Source organism: Anomaloglossus baeobatrachus, chromosome 11 (genome assembly GCF_048569485.1).
Source record: "Anomaloglossus baeobatrachus isolate aAnoBae1 chromosome 11, aAnoBae1.hap1, whole genome shotgun sequence".
In the NCBI taxonomy this organism is placed as follows: Eukaryota; Metazoa; Chordata; class Amphibia; order Anura; family Aromobatidae; genus Anomaloglossus; species Anomaloglossus baeobatrachus.
Genome location: NC_134363.1, coordinates 92,469,208 through 92,481,043, shown reverse-complemented (window position 1 = coordinate 92,481,043; position 11,836 = coordinate 92,469,208). Strand labels below are relative to the sequence as shown.

The following is an 11,836-nucleotide window of genomic DNA, read 5'->3' as shown; positions in this document are numbered from 1 at the left end:
AAAAAGCCCTTACACAGCCTGAAGGTGTGTTTGGGGTCATTGTCCTGTTGAAAAACAAATGATTGTCCAACTAAACGCAAATCGGATGGAATACCATGCCACTGCAAGATATTGTGGTAGCCATGCTGGTTTAGTATGCCTTCAATTTTTAATACAAGTAAAATATATCTTTGTACCGTGTTAGCCAGTAGAGATAAAAAAATTGTTTAAAAGAACAGAGAGTCCTCAGTGGTTGATACCTTTTAATGGCTAACTGAAAAGATGGTAATAATTGCAAGCTTTCGAGACTACTCAGGTCTCTTCATCAGGCATGGTATAACACAAAATCTGAAGAGTCACGTATTTATACACAACTGCACTATTCTATGTCCTGTTGTGTATAAATACGTGACTCTTCAGATTTTGTGTTATACCATGCCTGATGAAGAGACCTGAGTAGTCTCGAAAGCTTGCAATTATTACCATCTTTTCAGTTAGCCATTAAAAGGTATCAACCACTGAGGACTCTCTGTTCTTTTAAACAATTTTTTCAATTTTTAATAAATCCCCAACAGTGTCACCAGCAAAGCACCCCCACACCATTACACCTCCTCCTCCATGCTTCACGGTGGGAACCAGGCATGTAGAGTCCATCCGTTCACCTTTTCTACAAAGACACGGTGGTTGGATCCAAAGATCTCAAATTTGGACTCATCAGACCAAAGCACAGATTTCCACTGGTCTAATGTCAATTCCTTGCGTTCCTTAGCCCAAACAAGTCTCTTCTGCTTGTTGCCTGTCCTTAGCAGTGGTTTCCTAGCAGCTAGTTTACCATGAAGGCCAGCTGCACAAAGTCTCCTCTTAATAGTTATTCTAGAGATGAGAAGGTGTGTCCAAACGTTTGGTCTGTACTGTACGTATTTTGTATGTAATTTTTATTTCATAATTTACATTTTATCTGCAATTGTCAAAGAGTGAAAATTGGTTTGGATACTGGAAAGGCAACATGACAGCAAAATAACTAAACCTCGAAATAAACAAAGTGTAATGCTGTATTTTTATACGATTGTTTGAATTTTCTTTTCTATTTTTTTTAATTTACAGGTAAAATTATGGCTTTAAAACTGATGAAAAAAAGATCCACAAAGAAGGAGAATTTTCTAATGGAATACTGCGTGTCATTGTGCCTCTCATTACATCCTAATATTATAAAAACTTTTCAAGTGACCTTTGAAACCAATAGATATTTTTCATTTGCTCAAGAGCTTGCTACTGCTGGTGATTTGCATTCTATCATTGTCCCAAAAGTAAGTTTATATAAAGTGAAATTGATAATCACATAATAAAGAAACCACTTATATCCTAAAGAAGAATACATATGATGCTAATATTCCTTAAAAGATACATTTTTATTGATGACAAAATTATTTAAAAATACATATATGGACAATAGGGCACAGCAAGGTAAGGAGAAATACAACTGCGACTCCCATTCATTGGGGAGAAGATGGGTTGGAGCCGACAAAATCCCTCACATAGATAGAAAGGATCATATTGATCAGGGATCATTGGTCTGCATACAATTATACTGCATCAGAGGTCACTATATGCGTGGAAGTTTTACTGGTAGTTTAGATATAAGATGGCAAAAAGAGACCGAAAAGGTCAGCACTGACTATATATTTATTATTATCCCAGTGGATTTAACAAATTACAGAAAATAAGTGTCAGTATCCCTTGGTCTCTCTGTCACCATGTAGCTGGCAAAGCACATATAAAAGATAAGTATCGCATTATACCACAATCTACCAGAATTTCAAATCACAGCAGAATATGTATGGGGGCATGGTCTAGAATATATATTGTATTTAAGCTGATCCGTATCTTCCCAAGATAATATATCAGGGAGATGGAAATTCCCCAGTCTCTGGCTTATAAAATCTAAGTCAGAGGGAACGTATAGACCAGCCCACCCACAGATAATCTATCAGTTAGATAGCCTGGTGGATATCATACACCCCCACCCACCACCAGGGGAAAAGAGGTGTGTGCTCTTTGGTCGCCAGCCTACAATTCACAAACTAACCATAGCATTTGCCGCAAATTGCAGCTACAGACCTCACACATAGATTACAGGATTGCATGCATATCAACAACGTTAATCGTACAGACCTTACAGCAGTGATTACGGCTCCCTCCCACCGCGCCTCAACGCGTTTCACCACCTGGGCTTCGTCAGGAGGCGGATACTTACCCCATCAGGCTGTCGCTCCTTATATATCAACCCCAGCATGTATACACGTGGTGTATAATTGTAACCCACATTCCATGCTTGCAGCGGCGCGGACATTCTTCCGGCTGGGGGAGTGTAGAAAAGTGACCTCACTCCAGTTCCGGCTAGGGGCGGGGCATACGCAGCCCCGCAGCCACGGCAACACGATGCCTAGGCTGCGGAGCATGCACACAGCCCGCACCCAGCAGCCATATTGTGGAGCGAGGTAACCACCAGCCTGAATTCTGCCGCGCACAGCATGGATGGTCCAGCGGTATGGAAAATTCCCGCACTCGCTGGCCACGTGAATCTAACCTAGGATCGAGGTCACAGATAGTCACTGCGGGCTTAACCCCTAACTACCCCTGTACTCAGTACTGTTTTTATTAACTATTTTTGGGAGCCGCAATCACTGCAAAATAGTACGAAGAAAACAGAAGAAGAGAAAGAAAGGAGAACAGAAGAGCTAAGAAAGAGAGACGACAAGAGAAAAGAGAAAAGAAAGAGAACATCGGTTGGATCGGTCGTACATAGCACGAACAGCCATGTGTATAAAACACCCAATCTAACAGACCCATATACTAATACCGGACATCTATAATCATACGGGCAGAATGTTAAACATACTAAGAGCAGTATATAGACTGTTTGCACATATCAATCTCTTTTATTACAAAACGTCCACTATGTGAATTTAGCTGGCTAAAGGGAGCAACACTCGTACAGCACTCCCTGTATCCTTAATTGTACCTATATATTCATACACCCAACATCTAAATTCGATGCACTCCAACATTAAAATCATCATAAATCGAATAGAGGTGGGAGGCGAATTAGTCCATTGCTGGGTGATGTCCAAATCCAATATAATTAGTACGCATAGGGTCCACATATTAACCATAAAGGGTCGATTAGTCCGTTGACAAAAATTGCTTCAACCGCACCAATCATGCTTGTAGATGTCATATATAATCCAACATATGGTGTCATATAGTATGGTCCGTCCTTACAGATGTACTGACAGGTATATAGATGCCAAGATGGTGGATGGGTCCAACTGACTGGTATAGAATCCCCACAAGCCGCGTCACCGATCGTCACGAATCAATATAGAAGACCTCGTACTGAATGCATGTAACCTCGAAAGAACAAGAAATAGGATTAACAGCTAAATAGGACGTATCGTACCCTGTAATCAACTTACATAAATATCCCCATAATGAAAACAATTTAAAACAAATCAGAATAAAAAGACATTAGCCAGTATAGGTGATCGTGCTTACAAAAAGGCATTAAAACCAAAGTTTTCGTTAAGCCCATCCGGGGCCACCGTTCACAACCGGTAGATCCACCGGCTTTCCAAGCGTGCGAGGGTTCTTCCAATATCTCCGCCCCTCATATCGGGTTTAATCTGATCAATCGCTTTAACGGTCAATTGGCGGGAATCCGAATTATGGAATTCCCTAAAGTGTCTTGGGATCGTTTTAAGTTTTTCGACATTAGATGCTTCTTTTGAGTTTTTAATATCCCTAATGTGTTCCCCAACACGGATTTTCAATTCCCTGGTGGTCATACCAATGTAGTATAACCCACAGGGACAAGTGGCTTGATATATAACAGCTTTAGAGGAACAGTTTAACAGCACTCTAATGTCGTATTCCCTATCACCCTTAGTACCGGAGATTGTTTTTGCCTTGTGCATATTCCTGCAGGCTTTGCAAAGTCCACATGGGTAAAAGCCCACTGTTCCCGTTTTTTGATGGCTACTTGATGTACGTCCATAATGACTTCGTACTAGGTGATCCCTCATATTCCTAGCCCGACGTGCCATAATTAGTGGATATTGTGGGATGTTCTTTTTTAATATGGGGTCTGTTGTTAAGATCCTCCAATGTTTTTTAATGATCCCCACCATGTCATACCACCGATTATTATACGTCGTGATTAGGCGGACCGCATTTTGCTCTTGTTTCCTGGGCTGCGTGTAGTTAGTATATAACAATGAGACCCTCGTGCATTTTTTGGCTCGATCAAGACCTTTTTTAATCGTTCTTTTACTGTACCCTCGGTGCAGGAACCTTTGAGTTAGGTCCTCTGCTTGCACCGAGAATGCCTCCTCGGTCGAGCAAATCCTCCGGGCTCTGAGGAATTGGGCGGTGGGGATACTCTTGATCGTTGTCGGGAGGTGTGACGACTGGGCATGCAGAAATGAATTAGTTGCCGTCGGTTTTCTGAAGATTTCAGTGGTGAGCCTCCCTTCGCTAGTTGTTTGGATTTTTAAATCCAAAAAAATCAATCTCACGCCCAGACCGAAATGTGAGGAAAAATATTGATGGAATTATGATTCAGCCTCTCAATAAATTCGCTCAGCTCCTTGGGGTGCCTTCCCACAGGAACCAGATGTCATCAATGTATCGCATCCAGTTGTTAACTTTATGGATGCTGACATCTGGCTCCGTGAGGAATAGTTCCCTTTTCCAAGCCCCCAAAAAGCAATTGGCATACGCCGGGGCACAAGCCGCCCCCATGGCTGTGCCCTGCTTCTGGATGTATGTGGCTCCCTTAAATGTAAATACATTATGGGTCAGGATAAACTCTAATAATGTTAATAGGAGCTCCACTAGTTTATCATCCAGGCCACTGGTGTTCAAAAAATACACTGTGGCCCTGAGGCCGTCAGGGTGACTAATAGATGTATACAGACTTTCCATGTCTGCAGTCACCATGACGGTCCCAGGCTCCAGTATGATGTTATCCAATCTCTTCAATGCCTTGGTGGTGTCTCTGATAAATGATGGGAGGGAGGTAGCCAGTTGCTTCAGATAGTAATCTAACATCTGGCATACCCCCTCACAGAGCCCATCCAACCCTGACACAATTAGGCGTCCGGGTGGACAGGAGTTGTTTTTATGGAGCTTGGGTGTTAGATAAAGGGTTGGCATCCTTGGATGTTTAACAATTAGACAATCAAATAATTTCTTAGGGATGATGCCTTCCCTTAACGCATTGCCAAGATATTGACTAATTCACTTTGGAATCCCGACAACGGGTCCATGTACAATCTCTTGTAACATGCTTTGTTATTAAGTTGTCTACTAGCTTCCTTCTCGTACATGTTATTAGGCCAGATGACAAGGTTGCCACCCTTGTCCGCTGGCCTAAACTGTACATCTGTCCATCCTTTCAACTCGTCCAGAGCTCTCCGCTCCAATGCACTCAGGTTTGAAAATCTGTTAGGCTTATGATTAAGATGTTCAATATCCCGTGACACCATTTTAACAAAGACATCAACCGCAGGACATTGACTGAGGGGTGGAAATCTTTTTGATTTTGGGTAGAGGTGGATGGGGAACTTACTTATAGTAGCACCATCTGCTCCCTCCGTCAGAATTTCAAGCGCCTCTAGTGCTTCTGCTTCCCTCTCCACCTCTGTTGGCCCCCCTGCAGTGGATTGATTAAACATTCGTTTGAACAATAGTTTGCGGGCAAATAAGTGCACATCTTTTATGGCCGTGAACGTATCCAGCTGCATGGTAGGGGCGAAGGAGAGGCCCCTAGCAAGCAGCTGGGCCTGGACGTCGGACAATTCATGATCTGAAAGATTAATTACCTTGTATTGGTCCAAGCGTTCGTTCATAGTCTGAAAAGTCTGACCGCAATATTTCCTCACACCGCCAGATCTCGTGTTAATCATGCTGACGGATGGTGCCTCCTCCTCAGATTGCTCCGCTTCACTCATTATAGTAGCTGAAGATACGGAACCCATTTTCTCTCTCTTTCTTTTAGTTGAGCCTGATGTGAACTGCCACTTAAAGATTCTTTTATTTGTGTAATCGGAGACATCCCTTTGGTATTTTTTTGCTTTTGTGGTACTGATTTCTTTTTCCCATTTTTGTGTGTCTTTTTCAATTTCCTCCAAAAATTTGTTAAGCACTTCCGCGGGGAGCTCTTTACGCATATTAGCTTGTAGACTCACTATCTCATTGTCTAAGACTGCAAGTGATGTTTTGTTTTTATCTATAATAATCTCCAAGAAAGTCTTAGTGCAGCTTTCTGCTGCTTCCTCCCATCTTTTAGTATAATTTTGATCCTTGAGTGGGAACGATGGGTATATTTGGATCCTTAGCCCTCTTGGAGTAATATTATTTGCTAAGTAATTCTCGAGTGACATATTGGTCTACCATATTTTAATTTTCTTGTGAACACAATCCCTATACTGGTTACAGATTTCCTTATTAGTAAGTGATGTCTGGTTTAAAAGCACTGAGGAGTCGCACTTAAATAGATCTGCCACCCTGCTGCGCCAGTCCATTTTACACAATTGTGGGATGATTCCTGTAAAAATACAGGTAAATATAAACTTATGTAACCACATATAACACATATCTTTTTATTCTGATTTGTTTTAAATTGTTTTCATTATGGGGGTATTTATGTAAGTTGATTACAGGGTACGATACGTCCTATTTAGCTTTTAATCCTATTTCTTGTTTTTTTGAGGTTACATGCATTCAGTACGAGGTCTTCTATATTGATTTGTGACGATCGGTGACGCGGCTTGTGGGGATTCTATACCAGTCAGTTGGACCCATCCACCATCTTGGCATCTATATACCTGTCAGTACATCTGTAAGGACGGACCATACTATATGACATCATATGTTGGATTATATATGACATCTACACGCATGATTGGTGCGGTTGAAGCAATTTTTGTCGACGGACTAATCGACCCTTTATGGTTAATATGTGGACCCTATGCGTACTAATTATATTGGATTTGGACATCACCCAGCAATGGACTAATGTGCCTCCCACCTCTATTCAATTTATGATGATTTTAATGTTGGAGTGCATCGAATTTAGATGTTGGGTGTATGAATATATAGGTACAATTAAGGATACAGGGAGTGCTGTACGAGTGTTGCTCCCTTTAGCCAGCTAAATTCACATAGTGGACGTTTTGTAATAAAAGAGATTGATATGTGCAAACAGTCTATATACCGCTCCCAGTATGTTTAACATTCTGCCCGTATGATTATAGATGTCCGGTATTAGTATATGGGTCTGTTAGATTGGGTGTTTTATACACATGGCTGTTCGTGCTATGTACGACCGATCCAACCGATGTTCTCTTTCTTTTCTCTTTTCTCTTGTCGTCTCTCTTTCTTAGCTCTTCTGTTCTCCTTTCTTTCTCTTCTTCTGTTTTCTTCGTACTATTTTGCAGTGATTGCGGCTCCCAAAAATAGTTAATAAAAACAGTACTGAGTACAGGGGTAGTTATGGGTTAAGCCCGCAGTGACTATCTGTGACCTCGATCCTAGGTTAGATTCACGTGGCCAGCGAGTGCGGGAATTTTCTGTACCGCTGGACCATCCATGCTGTGCGTGGCAGAATTCAGGCTGGTGGTTACCTCGCTCCACAATATGGCTGCTGGGTGCGGGCTGTGTGCATGCTCTGCAGCCTAGGCATCACGTTGCCGTGGCTGCGGGGCCTGCGTATGTCCCGCCCCTAGCCTCGAACTGGAGTGAGGTCACTATTCTACACACCCCCAGCCGAAAGAATGTCCGCGCCGCTGCAAGCATGGAATGTGGGTTACAATTATACACCACGTGTATACATGCTGGGGTTGATATATAAGGAGCGACAGCCTGATGGGGTAAGTATCCGCCTCCTGACGAAGCCCAGGTGGTGAAACGCGTTGAGGCGCGGTGGGAGGGAGCCGTAATCACTGCTGTAAGGTCTGTACGATTAACGTTGTTGATATGCATGCAATCCTGTAATCTATGTGTGAGGTCTGTAGCTGCAATTTGCGGCAAATGCTATGGTTAGTTTGTGAATTGTAGGCTGGCGACCAAAGAGCACACACCTCTTTGCCCCTGGTGGTGGGTGGGGGTGTGTGATATCCACCAGGCTGTCTAACTGATAGATTATCTGTGGGTGGGCTGGTCTATACGTTTCCTCTGACTTAGATTTTATAAGCCAGAGACTGGGGAATTTCCATCTCCCTGATATACTATCTTGGGAAGATACGGACCAGCTTAAATACAATATATATTCTAGACCATGCCCCTATTCTGCTGTGATTTGAAATTCTGGTGGATTGGGGTATAATGCGATACTTATCTTTTATATGTGCTTTGCCAGCTACATGGTGACAGAGAGACCAAGGGATACTGACACTTATTTTCTGTAATTTGTTAAATCCACTGGGATAATAAATATATAGTCAGTGCTGACCTTTTCGGTCTCTATTTGCCATCTTATATGTAAACTACCAGTAAAACTTACACGCATATAGTGACCTCTGATGCAGTATAATTGTATGCAGACCAATGATCCCTGATCAATATGATCCTTTCTATCTATGTGAGGGATTTTGTTGGCTCCAACCCATCTTCTCCCCAATGAATGGGAGTCGCAGTTGTATTTCTCCTTACCTTGCTGTGACCTATTGTCCATATATGTATTTTTAAATAATTTTGTCATCAATAAAAATGTATCTTTTAAGGAATATTAGCATCATATGTATTCTTCTTTAGGATATAAGTGGTTTCATTGCTAGATAGGTGCAATCCTGATCATAGTAAACAAAATATGTGGTATATGTGGTCACATAGTAAAGAGCATTGAGTTACAGTTAGGTCCAGAAATATTTGTACAGTGACACAATTTTCGCGAGTTGGGCTCTGCATGCCACCACATTGGATTTGAAATGAAACCTCTACAACAGAATTCAAGTGCAGATTGTAACGTTTAATTTGAAGGTTTGAACAAAAATATCTGATAGAAATTGTAGGAATTGTACACATTTCTTTACAAACACTCCACATTTTAGGAGGTCAAAAGTAATTTGACAAATAAACCAAACCCAAACAAAATATTTGTATTTTCAATATTTTGTTGCGAATCCTTTGGAGGCAATCACTGCCTTAAGTCTGGAACCCATGGACATCACCAAACGCTGGGTTTCCTCCTTCTTAATGCTTTGCCAGGCCTTTACAGCCGCAGCCTTCAGGTCTTGCTTGTTTGTGGGTCTTTCCGTCTTAAATCTGGATTTGAGCAAGTGAAATGCATGCTCAATTGGGTTAAGATCTGGTGATTGACTTGGCCATTGCAGAATGTTCCACTTTTTTGCACTCATGAACTCCTGGGTAGCTTTGGCTGTATGTTTGGGGTCATTGTCCATCTGTACTATGAAGCGCCGTCCGATCAACTTTGCGGCATTTGGCTGAATCTGGGCTGAAAGTATATCCCGGTACACTTCAGAATTCATCCGGCTACTCTTGTCTGCTGTTATGTCATCAATAAACACAAGTGACCCAGTGCCATTGAAAGCCATGCATGCCCATGCCATCACGTTGCCTCCACCATGTTTTACAGAGGATGTGGTGTGCCTTGGATCATGTGCTGTTCCCTTTCTTCTCCAAACTTTTTTCTTCCCATCATTCTGGTACTGGTTGATCTTTGTCTCATCTGTCCATAGAATACTTTTCCAGAACTGAGCTGGCTTCATGAGGTGTTTTTCAGCAAATTTAACTCTGGCCTGTCTATTTTTGGAATTGATGAATGGCTTGCATCTAGATGTGAACCCTTTGTATTTACTTTCATGGAGTCTTCTCTTTACAGTTGACTTAGAGACAGATACACCTACTTCACTGAGAGTGTTCTGGACTTCAGTTGATGTTGTGAATGGGTTCTTCTTCACCAAAGAAAGTATGCGGCGATCATCCACCACTGTTGTCATCCGTGGACACCCAGGCCTTTTTGAGTTCCCAAGCTCACCAGTCAATTCCTTTTTTCTCAGAATGTACCCGACTGTTGATTTTGCTACTCCAAGCATGTCTGCTATCTCTCTGATGGATTTTTTCTTTTTTTTCAGCCTCAGGATGTTCAGCTTCACCTCAATTGAAAGTTCCTTAGACCGCATGTTGTCTGGTCACAGCAACAGCTTCCAAATGCAAAACCACACACCTGTAATCAACCCCAGACCTTTTAACTACTTCATTGATTACAGGTTAACGAGGGAGACACCTTCAGAGTTAATTGCAGCCCTTAGAGTCCCTTGTCCAATTACTTTTGGTCCCTTGAAAAAGAGGAGGCTATGCATTACAGAGCTATGATTCCTAAACCCTTTCTCCGATTTGGATGTGAAAACTCTCATATTGCAGCTGGGAGTGTGCACTTTCAGCCCATATTATATATATAATTGTATTTCTGAACATGTTTTTGTAAGCAGCTAAAATAACAAAACTTGTGTCACTGTCCAAATATTTCTGGACCTAACTGTATCTATAGAATTCACCATTCTGAGATATGGAATTTAGAATTAAAGGGAACCTGTCACCTCTAAAAACATTATTTACCAGCAGATATTCTTTTAATCTTCAGGTAAATATAATTTAAATCAGGGCAACTTGCTGTAAGCACGAACACAGGGAGAAAATTAAGTTATATTCTCCCTCCAGCCACTCAGTTATTGTCATTGTGGTGAGCGGATACTGTCATGGCTCACTACACTGCACTTAGGAAACATATGTTTCATGCATTCACTCGTCAGAGCAAGCTGTCACTCAATGTTCTGGGTAATTACAGCATGCTCAAAATATAGTAACAGCTTTCTGCAGGTAAATAGGAGATGACTAGTGATGGGCGGATCCGAACTGTAAAGTTCAGAGTCCGTACCGAACACAATGTTCGTGCACACTATCCCAATCATGAGCTTTCCTGGGAAGCTTGTGTTACAGTTCGGGTCCAGTTTGGTCCAGGGGCTGTAAAATCAAGCACATTATTAAAAAATATTACAATTATACTTACAGGTCCCGCGACACGCCCTACAGACTATGTCTCCCAGTCGCTTCTGCTTCCAAGTCCGATCATTAACTTCCAGGGGTATTCACTGCACTGCTGTCACTCGGCAGTCTTTGACTATTTTCGGCCATGTTTGCGGTGATGTCAGGGTTCACCCGAGTCCATGGCTGCCATGGACTCGATTGATTTTTGACTGTCACTGTACGAGTCTCGCATCGGTATCACCCGGCACGGTGCACACTCTCCCAACAGTAGCAGGTCGGGTGCATGTATTTCCATGAAGCTGAGGTGCTCCTGTCAGGAGAGTGTCAGCCCGTGCCGGGTGATACCAATGCGAGACTGCATTAGTCATACGCAAGTGGAATCATATCCTCAGTTTCAGCATGCTTCTTGCCCTGTCCAGAGCAATGAAGCAAAGCTGACATTGTCTTCCCTGCTTCTCACTCTGTAGAGACGGTTGTCTTTACACAGTGATGAAGCAGAGCTGACATTGCTTTCCCTGTGGACTACATTGGGCTAAGGATTTTTTTTTTTAAATAAAGATGGAGTCTCTAATTTTTTTTTGCTTTATTTCTGATAAAAGAAATTTTGCTATGTGTTTTGCTTTTCTTTTTACTGTTTAGTAGAAATTCATGGTCCCCATGTCTAAATTGGCATGACACCATGAATTTCGGGCTTAGTAACAGCTGAGAATACAAAGCTGGTATTAACCCCTTTATTACTCAGCATGCCATGGCCATCAGGGCCGCTGGACAAGCCGGGTAAAGCAGCTGG

At 42.1% G+C, this 11,836-nt stretch overlaps 1 protein-coding gene across 1 annotated transcript in view; it reads left to right on the top strand.

Annotated features, from left to right (window-relative positions):
- Nucleotides 1–1,091: 1,091 nt before the first annotated feature.
- The window catches only part of LOC142257150 (serine/threonine-protein kinase SBK1-like), a 372,768-nt gene continuing 362,023 nt past the window's right edge, over nucleotides 1,092–11,836 (top strand). The window contains exon 1 of the mRNA XM_075329266.1: nucleotides 1,092–1,286. Within this exon, the coding sequence (XP_075185381.1) occupies nucleotides 1,092–1,286 (195 nt within the window). The remainder of the gene's footprint in view (nucleotides 1,287–11,836) is intronic.